Source organism: Saccopteryx leptura, unplaced genomic scaffold (genome assembly GCF_036850995.1).
Source record: "Saccopteryx leptura isolate mSacLep1 unplaced genomic scaffold, mSacLep1_pri_phased_curated manual_scaffold_21, whole genome shotgun sequence".
NCBI lineage: Eukaryota > Metazoa > Chordata > Mammalia > Chiroptera > Emballonuridae > Saccopteryx > Saccopteryx leptura.
The window spans coordinates 303497-317743 of NW_027095703.1; the positions used below are offsets into that span (position 1 = coordinate 303497).

General features: G+C 40.5%; 1 protein-coding gene across 2 annotated transcripts in view; it reads right to left on the minus strand.

Annotated features, from left to right (window-relative positions):
• Positions 1 to 203: 203 nt before the first annotated feature.
• The window catches only part of LOC136386917 (jouberin-like), a 116244-nt gene continuing 102200 nt past the window's right edge, over positions 204 to 14247 (minus strand). The window contains exons 17-19 of one of the 2 annotated variants that reach the window (XM_066358036.1): positions 10415 to 10577; positions 6798 to 6898; positions 204 to 658 (exon numbers count right to left, since the gene is read on the minus strand). In XM_066358036.1, coding sequence (XP_066214133.1) covers positions 467 to 658; positions 6798 to 6898; positions 10415 to 10577 — 456 coding nt within the window. In that variant the 3' untranslated portion in view covers positions 204 to 466. The remainder of the gene's footprint in view (positions 659 to 6797; positions 6899 to 10414; positions 10578 to 14247) is intronic. The other variant, XM_066358035.1, reaches the window with a different exon arrangement.

The following is a 14247-nucleotide window of genomic DNA, read 5'->3' on the forward strand; positions in this document are numbered from 1 at the left end:
ACATATGCAGAGAACATTTTTTTTTTTCCAGAGAACATTTTTTTAACAGGAAATGCAAGTTAGACTGCACATGACTATTAGCAGGACAGAATTTTATTTTTCATTTACAGTATTCTTTATTGGTTGACTTTTTTAACCCTTTGAGTAGTGAGTGTTTTTCATGCTCGCTGACCCCTGGAAGTGAGTTTTTTTTCCCCCCAAAATGAAATTACTTCCAGTTCCTGTTTTATTAACTTAAAATCATGTTTGTTTGATAACCAATTTATGGAGACAAGAACGTACATTTTCCTTTTTTAAATGTTGCCTTACACATTTTTAAAATAAATCAATTGTACTTTGGATGGTCAGGAGGCACGAGGATGTACATGAATGTTCATGTAACTCAAAGGGTTAAACTATGAGCATAATTACTTTCATAGAGAAATCGAAAATGATTGAAAAATTAAAAAAAAAAGTTTCAACAACTTTACTCCCCAAATAAATCAATGATGTAGGTATAGCAAATGATGTAAGGTAGCAAAAATAAAATGCCGAAAATGAAAGTACCCACCAAAACCGCCCTCAAAAAACGAAAGTTGTCAGCCTTGCTTTCTTTTCTTTCTGTTTTTTTAAAGCGTCTGAGTTTCTTCCCTCCAGGATAACACCAATATTCTTCCTCCTATTAGAGGCAAATTTACAGCACATGGTGACAAAAATGTTCCCGAATGAACTTGAGGAAAACATTCTCCTACTCTCACGCCCATAGGATACAGGTAATTACAGATTTCTTTGGGGACTCTAGCCCAGTGATTTTCAACTCTTTTCATCTCATGGCACACATAAACAAATGAATAAAATTCTGCAGTACACCAAAATATAAATCTTTCCAACCTGATAAAAAAAGTATAATTTTGGTTCGTTTATACCGGACAGCTATTGTAGTTGGCTGTTGTCATTTTCTTTATTTGAGATCTAAGGAAAAAGAAGTCAGTGTTGCTGGCTATGTTTTAGAAACCACTGTGGCACACCAGGGCGCCCCCACCCCGCCCCCACTGGCAATCGGTGCCCTGGCCTAATGCGGACAATCACTAACTAGCGCCTGCGCCCTCCTCCTCTGCAGGGAGAGCCACACTCCCAACACCCCCTAGCATTTCAATGAACCAGATGAAATGTTGGAAGGGACCTGGCACATTTAGCAATTGAACAGGTATGTTCCACTTGGAAGGACTTAACAAGATCCAGCAGCTGCCAAGCTATTAAAAGGTATAATTTTACTTCTTATTCAGTAGTTTGAATAGAAATAACTTAAAAAAAAAATTCAGGAGGTTTCTTTCCTTTTTTCCTTAAAAGGTATAAAGAATACAACTCTAGAGACTTCCGCATGAGGAAGGGTTCAAAGAAACAAACATAAAGCAGGGATGTAAAAATCAGTGTGGCACAAAACGTGGCTAGCTGTGCAGGTAACAGCTGTCTGCGCAGGGACACAGGGACGCAGTGGAGGAGAGACCAGCGCTGGCCTGGCAGGGGGCCGAGCTCCTAACCAGGAGTGTCATCTAGCAACCTCTCTGGGTCCTGGTGTCCTCATTTGTAAAACGAAGGGAGCGGACTAGAATCCCCAGGATAATCTCTCAAGTCCTTTTCATGTCACCAATTCTATAATTATATGAATTTAGAACCCTCCCCCACTTCTAGTCACTTTTCAGAGACTTTCCATGTTTTTTTAAACATATCTTGCATATGATAATAAAAATAAAAGTTGCACATGAAATTAAACACCTGATAGAATTTGTGGTAGGTTTATAAGGCAGGATCTTGATAAAATCAAACCATATATATTCTGATAAGGGAATTAAACTGTGAACACGCAACTGCGCCAGGTGCTAAGAAAGCCCGGCTGGTGTGCCACACAGTTCTCTGGGGTTGGCTGTTTGCATCAGGACTGAGTGTACCTGAGGCACTTTGGTCACCTGGGACAACACTGTCTCTCAGGGACTTCTTCTCACATAAGTGTAGACCAGGTTTTATACACTTTCTCCCACCGGAAAGCAAAACACTGTCAAACTATACACATGGTACATGGCCAAGAAGAAAAACATATGTAGGAGTCTATCCTAACACATGGATTCAAACAAGCATATCAAATCATGTTCTTCAACAAAAGGAATCTATGCATCTTAAACTTTAAAGCCCAATTCAAGTTTCCCTTCCTCCAGAACCTTTCTACTCCCTTGCCCAAATGGGTTCTTATTCTCTGCACCTCCCTTGCTTTACTTATTTTATGTTCTTAAATGTTTTACTCTGCATGTCTGCAAGTGCCTTGAGATCCATTAGAATTAGGATTGGGGCAACAGTGGATTAGCCTGAAACACACCTCAAGGGCCAAGAAGAACTGGTCTGCTGTGATTCGAACAAAAAGGTGCATTTTAAGCACGAAGATCAGTCTGTGAGAAGAAGAGGCACACAAAATAAAAAAATCAACTACAGTCTAAATTAAGACTATAAATTAAGTGATGAAAAGATTTCTAAGTTGAGGAGTAGCATAGGCAGTAAGAACTGGAAAATCTATCCATGGTAACACAGAGGCATCAGGAAGAGGAAGGGGTGATGCCACCTTCACAGCTGCCAGTAAGAAAGAGTTCCTTACGTCTCCTCGGGCTGCGTCAGAATTAGTTCAAGACTACTGGACAGAGGCACACAGAGCTGGGGGGTTAGGTAACCCCAATTTCAAAGATCAGCATGATACAGCACCAGGGATACCAGTAAGCCACTACAAGTGAAGACTGCCCATCAGAGCATCTCACACAGTTCCCGACATAAACTACAAATACCATTAGCTGTCCCATTGAGTCCCTGTGCCAATGTTATAAATATTTTGAAAATTTACCTTATCATCTTCCTACGTTCTTAAATCTCATGAATTCTAAACAGTGGATAATATTACATATGTAGCATTTGCCCAGAGTCAAATTCCTTGCCAGTCCTTTCAACTGTAGTTCCCATGCTGTCACAGGCAACCATCACCATATATCCCTGCTGTATGTGAAACTGGCGTTTTACTGTTAAAACTATTTTTCTTTCAGTTCCTTGCACTGTAGGCCATTCATTCAAACATAGTCCCACCATGAACCACAGGGACCTGGAGTTAGGACTGGCCTCTTAGCTCTCTGTTGCTAATTTTAGGCGATGATACATTCAAAGTATTCCTCCTTGGGAGCCTTCACACCAGCTACAACATCCTCTATTTATCGTTGCCACAGTTACCTTTGGGCATTGTGGTCACTCTAATACAATGGTTCTCAATGTTGGCTGCACATTAAATCACCTGGGAAGCTTCTGAATTCTATTCACACTGAGGTTCCATTGCAGACCAATTAAATCAGCTTGTGGGTGTGGGACAAGCATTGGTATTATTATTTTTAATTTCCTACAAGATCTCAATGCAGAGCCAAGGTTGAGACATCTGCTCTACCACAGGAATTAAGGACTCTTGGTTCACTGTCCGCATCACCCCGACTCTTGCAATCATTACGGAATTTTTACAGCCTATCCGACCGACACTTGGGCCCTAGTTCCTCGGCCAGTTCAATTCTAAAAAGTCAGTCAAAAGTCCTTCAATTTGACTTCAGCTCTTACGTACAAACAACTCTGAATTTATCATAACCTTGAGCTACTTACCATCTGAAATACTAATTAATTAAGCAAATTTCTTGATTTACCGTCATAGTGTAAGTTTGTTAACTCCTTTACTGCATGACACTATGCCTCTATCTGGGCATGGTGACTTATGGCAACCCTGCAGAGAACTCTGCTTTCTAAGTTGGCCAGTCTTCTCCTGATTCCACATTTTTTCCAATCTGGCTGATCTTCCACAAAGTGTCACTCCATTGATTCTCTTACCAATGCTTTCAAGTCTCTTCTCCTCTTGGCCTCTATCACACCCACAACTCCAATTATATACCAAACCAAATCTGTCTTCTCTACTGCTATGTCTCAGAGACTGAGTACGACTGAAGAAAAAAGTCCAGCTACATAGAATTATGCACCCTACTGTATTCAAATAGCAGCTCCCAGAACTACTCAGAAATCTCTTTATAAGCCCACATGAGCTCCTGCTCCTACTCTCCTCACAGGTATTCTAATGGTCACTATTCTTCCTATCTTATGCCTTCCTCCCTGACATTTGAGGTGGACCTTTTTTCTGTTTTTGAGAACATAATCTTAATTTCTAGACGTTCATGTTATTAACCTATATTATACTGTATCCTCAATAATATTTATCTGTCTCAGAGTAGTACTGCTCTAAGCTGAGCAGTGCTGCCATTTTCGGCCAGGTTATCCTTTGTTGAGGAGGGCTGTCCTGTGAATTCCAGGACATTTAGCAAAATCTGTGACGTCTACCCACAGGAGGCTAGTAGTATCCCCCTCCCTGAAGATATTTGCTAACATATCTCTAGACACTGCCAAATGCCTCCTTGAAGGCAAAATCACCCTCAGTTGGGACCCACTGCTCTAAGACAATACTAATCTATCAACCTGTCTTTGCAATAAAAACCTCTTGTTGTCTCCAAGATCCATATGTGCTTTCTTTATCTGTCTTCAACCTGAGCCTGTCCCACTGGCTTTCTCTTCTTAGAATATAATCTTATGTGTCACTGTAGTATGTAAAGTCATTCCTGGAACAGGGTCTCTGTCTAGCCACTGCTTGATTCCCCCCCCCCCTTCAAATGAAACTCTGGGAATGACTCCCATGAGCTCACTCACTGAGGCCACATTCTACTCTTCAACCCTGTCATATTATTATTAATCCTTGACACCAGTGCAAAGGTGCCAGGGGCCTCTTAGTTACCAAATGGTTAGACAACCTACCTGAGTGGCCATTTCTGACACTGCTGACTATATTCTACCTAAACTTCTCTCCTCCCCGGCTCCCAAGGTACTTCTTTCTTTCTTTCTGGATCTTTCCTTCCCCTTTTATTATTCTTTCTTAGTTTTCCTTTCCTTTGATTAGCTCTTAAATACTAGTGTTCAACTGGGATTCTGTCCTTGGACATTTCTCTTGAAACTCTACAGTGTTTGTTCTGAGCTATCTCCTTCATATAAGCTTCAACTCTACTGATATAATACAATGAATATGTTAATTCTTCCTTGTGTTTTTTTTTTTTTGAAGCTCTACTTTCTCTCAAATTCCAATCCTGCATTTCTGGTTCCTTAGTAAAAGTGAGTATTTGAACCTGGAAGCACAATAAACACTATTAACAAATCAAGATATCTAAAACTGAACTCATTACATCTACATACAATTTCTTGTCTCCATCTCCCCTAATATTCCTTATTCTTTTATTATTTCTGTGGTACCCTATTCATTCACTTACATAATAAGCCAGAGCCCTAAGCACAATTCCTAGATTCCAACATCACTAATCATACCCAATCCTTACATCCTGTCAATTATACCCCTCCACTCTGCCCCCACTGGTTTAGGCTTTTATATTTTATTTTGATGGATTCCTAACTTACTTCCTTTTCCCAAGTCTTGGCTACTTCTAATCCCATTACTATGCTGCAACTAGAATGACCTTTTTAACATGAAAATCTGTACTCGTCACTTCGTTGATTACGTCCTCCAGGGGATCTCCTTTGTCTGAAGAATACAATCTAAGCATCTTAGCAGAGTACAGAGACAGTGCATGGCCTGACTCCTTCATTTCTCCTATCCTTCTCTCCATTAGGCCCAACACTCCACAAACATAACTACACTGTACCACAACTTACTCAAGTTGCTGCCCCTGCTAGAATGTTTTTTCTAAGATCATTCCCTAGCCCAGACTTTGTCATCCTATAAGCCTCAGCTTAATTAAGCATGACCTGTGGGAAATCTTCCTGGATTCCTCAGGATGAATTTAGAGGGTTTCTTTCTGTGTGTTCCTAATACATCGTGCACGTATCTTCATTAGCGTTCCTACCACAGTCTACTGGAATCGTCTGCTTGCAGGTGTCTCACCCACCAGCTTGCTAAGTTCAAGGACAAGTGCTTTGCCTACTGAATCTCATTTCAGTGAGGACTAATGGAATGTTTGGCATGAAAGTAAGCACTCAATAAATACAGGCTGAATGACTAATGATATAGGACAGGTTCAACTGTTGAAAAATTCTATACCGGTTCATGTTGTCAAGAAGTGAAGTTATTTGGTCTAAGGCAAAAGCTAATGTCACAGAATAAAGTAAGTTCAATAAGTGATATATATGTTGGCACTCTGCTTATTAAACTTTGTACAAAAGCACTACTAACATCGGAAGAATACTGAGTAAGGGATCTGATGGTCTAGGCTAGAACATGGTATTTCTCTAGCTGTTAATATATCCATATCCATTTTAACCTGAAAATATTTTAACTTGCTAGCAAGTAAGAGAACTGCCCCAGGAAAATAAAACTTCTTTATTCTACGGGTTCCAATGACCTCAGCATACACGTGTACCCCTCAGGTGGGGCTCAGGACAGTGTTAGTATCACTGGTACAGAAACTTAAGTATAGGGTAGAAATAGCTTCCCACTTAAAGTCTCAAGTTCTACTTTGGGTCCTTGTCCCTTACTTGGGCTGTGACTTGGGGTCCACTTTAATTTCTGAGCCTCCTCAGTTTCCTTATCTGGAAAATGGCTATAATAATATCTGCCTTACATATTTCATAAGGTTGGTGCCAATATTACAAGAAATAATAATGTAAACAATGAAGTATATAAGCATGAAAAATAAAGCAGTATTTTATCCAGAGAGTGAAAATCAAACTACATGTACTATGCATACTCTGAAAACATTTACCTTTTCAGAAGACGGTTTCCCCTGTTTGGTTTTTTTCTCAGAGGTTGAAAGAGAAGATCGTTGCTTGATCGGTGGAGGCCGTGATTGGTAAAGGGCTGCAACTGGAAAAGGAATTCAAGCCATCAAATTGAGGAGTACTTCTTCAGGGGCACAAACAGCGATGAAGATACGACACTAAAGAAACTGATATTCAGTGTTTTGGTGTAAAAATAAGCTACCTAGTACGTACTATTAATGCCATTTGTATGTTCACACATTAGTTATCTAAAAAAAATTACTTATGATTGTAAAGTTTTGATCAGCAGGACTTCAGAAACGTAGAAGGACATGCAGATAGATAATTGTTTCATTACATTTCAATAGACATTTATCGAGGACCTGCTCTAGGCACGGTTATTTGCTTGGCACTACTGGGACAGACAGGGAGATGACCCAAACTGTCTGTCTCTCACGGAGCTGAAAATCTAGTCAGAGACAGATGGTCATAAGAAACTGTGATATAAAATAAAATGAGACATTATTTAAAAGAAAAAGAATAACAAAGACACGCTCTGATGTGAGAATGGCAAATGCTTAATGTAAGAAATAGTGTGTAAGATTGTGAAGAACGGGTGGGATTCTGCCAGGCAGCAGTGTGACGAAAGGGTAATTCTGGAAGATGGTGTGAGAAAAATAACCACAGGGAAAGGATGCTGCACAATCTGAATCTATTCACGGTGTTGAATCTAAAATTTTTATATTGTAAAATTATAATCTACATAATTTATTTAGTCTACACAGTGCTGAATCTCAGAAGTCAAAATTTTAAAGGCTAGAAAGAATATAAATTTTGGTTAAATGACTTGGGCAACTCTAAATTGAGAGAGATTGTCAAAATACACCTGTTCAACACTCTAAGATTATAAGATGAATAACATGACTTTGTGAATGGGTTGATTTTATTATTGACTTTTCTTAGCTCTTATTATAAGAATGTTAGATGTGATTAAGGGAAGCTGATCACGTTTTTCCTCTCAGTGGCTTAAGATACAAAAGGAATAAATTGTTTATAGTAACAGGGCACCAGTGTCTTCTATTGTGTTGTTCTGTAGAGGACATGGCTTTCAGCCGAACAGTTGGTACACACTCTACTCAGGTAGAAATATACTTCCTTAGATCTGCTCTTATCTTCCTTAGATCAGATGTGGCTCTGGATAAAAATAAAGGATAATATTTCCTACTATTTTTCGAGTGAAATACGGTGCTGACAGTTACTTTTTCTCTAATGTTAAAACTAATTATTCCATACGTAGGTGGGACATAAAAGTGAAACTAAGAGACATTGATAAGAGTGTGGTGGTTACGGGGGGAGGGGGGAAAGGGAGAGGGAAAGGGGGAGGGGGAGGGGCACAAAGAAAACTAGATAGAAGGTGACAGAGGACAATCTGACTTTGGGTGATGGGTATGCAACATAATTGAAAGACAAGATAACCTGGACTTGTTGATCTTTGAATATATGTAACCTGATTTATTGATGTCGCCCCATTAAAAAAATAAAATTATAATTAAAAAAAAAAAGAAAAAAAACCATATTTGGAAAAAAAAACCCAACTAAGCAGGCAAGATTTTGTTAAATTCAGATAAAAGGTAGGATAAAAGAGAAAAAAAGAAAAAGATTCCCCAATGAAGTGACAATTTGATCATCATATACTCAAGTTATCTGAGGATTTTTTCTTTTTCTTCTGGCCTTTATAAGGCTTTTCCAAGAAGCAAGAACTGAAGCCAGAAGAGAACATCAGTTATTCTGGGTACAATAAGGAAGTGAGGTCGTTGAAGGGTAGTCACTACTGGAGACCACCCATTTCTGACTTTTAACCCACTGCAGATCAAATATCTATAGCCTCTCAAGATTTGGAAACTAACTAAAGTTTTCATTTGCCTGCCTGGTAATACACAATCTTTTTATATTGTCAGGTTAAAAAAAATGTATAATGTTTTCATTTGCATCTGGATTAACAAAGAATTGTATCGATAATATCGACTTAAAATGACAAACCTACTCCAAAGTGACTGTGATTGTGCAGGCAACTCTGGATTTAAAAACAGGAGTGGAATTCCAGCTGTTGACCCTGCGGGAAAGCCATCATTGGGGAGCAGAGGGAAGAAACTCAGATATTTGAGACAATCTGGAAGTTAGAAGCGAATATCTTTTGGGAGGTGACTGGGTATTAACCTATCCTAAATTTTCTTCCTTCTACATTGCCTTATGTTTTCTCCATTAGGCATCTTCTTTTAAACACAAAAATAGATGCCTGATAGAATTTAAGAACTATCAGTCATTTGCTACTAGAGAAAAAGAATGAAAACAGTGGCACAGAGGAACTTCAGAATTTTGTTGTGTGAGACAGAAGTGGGTAACTTTTGAGACACTTGGAACTTCTGAGGGGAGGAGTTTGAAAGTGGCAGATAAGCTGAGGACGGAGTTGCAGCGAGGCTAGGGGCCCTCGAGAGACTGGGCAGGGGAGCCCTGGGAAGCACCAGGTGCAGACAAGGTGGTGGAGAGGGTACCAGAGAGAAGAGATTTCATCTGGGCCTCGGCCAACACCCCAGTATCATGGAAGGAATTCTTTCTCTGCCATTTCCTTTGCACTCAAAATTCAGAACTTAGGCTAGGAAGGAATAGTTCTTTTGTCCAGCCATTACTTGGGTTAAGTGGGGTTTCACAGACTAGCCTAAAAAGCAACTATTATTTATAATAATTACTTCTTTCCAGAAATAAAAGGCTTAACAATAAGTATGTCAAACAGTGTTCTCATGGCTGTTTATATTAGATTTTAAATCAGAACTGTATGATTTTAGCATGTCTGCAAGAACACTTAGAAATGACAGAGCTCAACATGCTCATTGTACAGGAGGAAACTGAGGCATATCAGTAATAGTTGTGGAGGAGCTAGGATTAGAAATCAGTTTTCCTGACCCTTGAGAATGGTGTTTCCCCCCACACTCTCAAGTGCAGTGCTGAGAGGAAGCACGCCTCTGAAGAAGCATTACTCTGTCTCTCCACTTCCTACATCGTCTCCATTGTCCATTCTGTGTTCTCTCCTCGCCTCTCAGGGTAAAATCTACAGCCAGCAGGAAACCAACCACTTTCAGAAACTGTATTTAAACTTCGTTCTGCAGCTCCTTTCTTTCTCCTTTCACAATGAGGGCTTCATTTCTTTGAGAACAAAACAACCTACTGTAGGTAGGCAATAGGAAGCCGTTGGGCAGAGGAGAAGAATGGGAGCTGGGGAACTAGAGGTCCTTCAAGTCCCGTCGACAGAGGGGTCACTGTGGCAAGAGAAGGGCTGACATAAGTGTGTGTGCAGGTGGCCGGGGAAAGGGGTGAAGGTTGTAGGTAGCTGGGCAGGTCCCCTGGGATGACAAGTCCATGAAACAAACATTGCAGAATGTAATAACTTTCTTAGTGTACTGGTGCCCCACCTTTTATATTTTTGCATCATGAAAATGAAAAGCAGTACCCACTGGTAAACAGATGCAAAAGTTACAAAGACAGTAAATTAAAGGGTAGAACATGATAAAATCTTGTACTATCAATTTTACCATATTATAAATCAGGAAGGGAGCATAACACTTACTTTTACCAGACACACAAATAGTTGGAAAATAACCTTCCTGTCCCTTTCCTATGCTGCCACACGACCAGTCTTCATTATTTTTGAAAAACACTTGGAGAATGTCTCCGCGACGGATGATTATTTCATCTGATCGATTCGCTGTGTAGTCATAAAGAGCCACTACCTAAGAGAGAGATAAGACCACCACAGCTTTATCACAACTGTACCACAGAGAAAACCCCCAACACTCACTTCCTCTTGCAGAAGAGCAGCTGAAACCAAAGCAGTACTTGGGTAAGTCTGAGGTGGTCTCAAGGTTTGCTAATGGGATCTCGGGCGGTGGGAACACAGCAGGAGAAGCAAGATAAAAGGCTGTGGGATTGAGAAATGGTTAAGAGCATTCAATACACCAAGATTAGCTTCAAAACAGCAGATGTTAACTTTTTTAGAGTAAATTACTTGTGAAGCAAATAAAAAAAAAGATCACACACCATTTACTTTCTTAGCATTGTTTTATACTGCCTTTAGTTCCCATTCTCTGTGCTAAGCAGATGCATCTGAAAAAAATATTCTTCAGAACGTCAACAAGTTTACAAAAAGAAAAATTCAAGAGAATAAACCAATTACATAACGTCATAGTGACCATTCAGTATGCTGTTAAGACTCTTTTGAGATATATTTCTCTATAGACACATGTATTATCATATTTTATACCAACAATCTAAATCTTCTGACGACCTTTTATAATACTCTGATAAGCTTATTTTTACTAGACAGAAATTTAGGAGGAAAAGCCTTTCTATGAGAATCCTCTTCTCTGTGATGTTATAATAGTCACTATATTTGATTTTCTTTTCTTTTGAAAAACCCAAATCAAAATGAATAATCACACAGGCAATTACCAATCCCTTATAGCAATTATAAGGAGGCAGACGACGCATTTTAGATGTGATACCTGTACAAAGTGGCACATAATATAAATGCTAAAGAATAAACTACTACTTCTTTCTATTTAAATGGGATTTGAAAATTTACAGGTTATATAATTATATATGTATTTTAAAAAAACCTGTCATTATAACCCTTTTGCATTTAGGTTGAATGCTGAGTACTCATTCACTTAACAAGTACTTTTTGAATTCCTAATGTGCCTGGTACTATGCTAGGGGCTAATAATGCAATGATAAATTGAGGAATTTCTGGAAGTGGAACTTCATTTAGGCTTTGCAGCAGAATAAAGAGCAATCAGGAATTAGTCAGGTAGAGAGAGGGAAAGTGTGTCTCTCAGGCCGACTGCACAGTGTGTGTGGCGGTCCAGATGGTGGGAGCCCAGGATTAGAGGTAGGAGCCCAGAGAGAAGGGCAGGGAAGCGGAGGCGCCTGAAGAAAGCAGCGGCCAGCTCACACGTGCTGAAAGAGTTCAGACCCTCATACTGCGGGCAACAGGAAGACAGAAAAGTTTTAAGCAGAGAATTCTATAACAGTTCACAAGACTCTCTGTGGTAACTTCTAATTAATTTCCAATACAGTATTAACTAACTCATTAACCAGGAGATTTTAATGAATAAATTTGGAGTTGACTGGCATCACTGTATGATATAAGGGCAGTCATGATACTTTAGTTCAAATGGTGCAAATGCACTTCCTACTGTAATGCTTAGCACGGTCTCTCATTTCCAACATGCTATTATGCAGGAGATTGTTTAAAGGTTACAAATCTTTTATAACTTTTAGTATATTGATGTCTGATCATTTAGGTAAAAGTGGAACTCAAAACTTTTCCCTTTACTCTTCCTTCTCTAGATCTCTTCTCCTTTATCCTTTTAATGGCTCTATCACAGGAGAGGAAAGCCAAAGAAAATGATTTGAGTGCCCGCCATGTCCTACATACCATGCTAGCTGCTTACGCAAGTTATCTCTCTCAATCTTTATGACAATCCGTGAGGACAGACATTCCTATTTCAACTTTATAAATGAGAAATTGATGGACAGAGAAATTTAATGACTTGTCTAAAGTCAAGTAAACCACTGAGTTGTAGGATCAGGACTTAAACTGAGTTGTTTTTTTCCTTCAAAACTAAATACACTTAGAGACTGTGTTTATCTAGAATATCTAGAATCAAACATGGAGAAGAAGAAAAAAAGGAGGAACAGGAAATCCTAATCGCTCATGAAAGATAAGACATCTTTGGACAGAACTTCAGCAGTCAGCTGTGGTGAGATTAGCTGTCCTGGGTCCCCTGCAGGTCCACTGTGTTCCTTTCACGATGAAACCCAGTGCCAGAAAACGGGTTGCGCCCTTCGTTCCTCAGCCGGGCACTGGAACTGAGGCAGCCCGAGGCTGAAGATCTTAGCGAGTCTGATGTCAGGGTGTGCTTATTTAGCTGGAGCCAAAGGTGGATGCTGGGAGGGGAGCAGGGGAGACTCAGCTTAGGCACTGGAATCACTTAGGAAGCCCCATATCTGGCTTATACACTCTGTGGGCTTCTGACAATCTGGAATTCATCAAACCGAAGTCAGAAAACTACCAGATTTTTCCACTAGGCTCTGTTGAAGAAAGAGTCCCTTTAGAGGCGCAGGGTCCAAATGACCTATAAGAGTCTACACTGCAATTTTCCCATTAACATATCCACTGATTATCCTGGTTTCACAACACAGCACACCCACTTCACACGGCCCTTTGGTCCTTGGAAACATGTCTCCTAGTCAGGGTCCTTATCAAGAACCGAACTGCGAGTGTCCCCACCAAAATTCATAAATTGAAGCCCTAACCACCAAGGTTATTGTATTTGAAGACAGGACCTTTAAGGAGGTAATTATGATTAAAGGAGGTCATATGGGTCGAGCCCTAATCCAGTAGGACTAGGGTCACTACAAAGAGAGGAAAAGGTACCAGGACCACACGTGTACAGAGAATCAAGTCACGTTAGAACACAGTGAGAAGGAAATCAGCAAGCCTAGGACAGGGGGCTCAGAGGAAACCAACCTTTCAATCTCTACAACTGTGGTCAAATACATTGCTGATGTTTAAGTCTTCTTTTTTTTTTTTTTTTTTCTTTTTTTTCATTTTTCTGAAGCTGGAAACAGGGAGAGACAGTCAGACAGACTCCCGCATGCGCCCGACCGGGATCCACCCGGCACACCCACCAGGGGCGGTGCTCTGCCCCCCAGGGGGCGATGCTCTGCCCATCCTGGGCGTCGCCATATTGCGACCAGAGCCACTCTAGCGCCTGAGGCAGAGGCCACAGAGCCATGCCCAGCGCCCGGGCCATCTTTGCTCCAATGGAGCCTTGGCTGCGGGAGGGGAAGAGAGAGACAGAGAGGAAAGTGCGGCGGAGGGGTGGAGAAGCAAATGGGCGCTTCTCCTATGTGCCCTGGCCGGGAATCGAACCCGGGTCCTCCGCACGCTAGGCCGACGCTCTACCGCTGAGCCAACCGGCCAGGGCGATGTTTAAGTCTTCTATTCGACTGCATTCTGTTATGGCAGTCCCAGCACACTAACAGTGCCACTACCTGATTGTGTCAGGTGAAATCACTCATTACTGCAAAATGGCTGTAGCCACACATATCATTTTATTGTAGGTCCTTACCAGCTTATAGTCCTGTGTTGTTCACTATTACAATGCTACCTCCTGATATAGAAACAATGTCCTTGTCACAAAACTCCACAACCAACATCCAGGAAGGTGATGACAGGGGAGGCTACATCCCCTAAAGCAAAGGAACGGTCTTGGGAGTATGTCACCATAATGCCACTACTGCCACTTAAGTGCAAAATTGCTGTGCAATAAGGAATCACTGTGTTTCACAGGTGGACAGTCCACATTCTGGCAGTGGAGTTACGACCATTCTCTC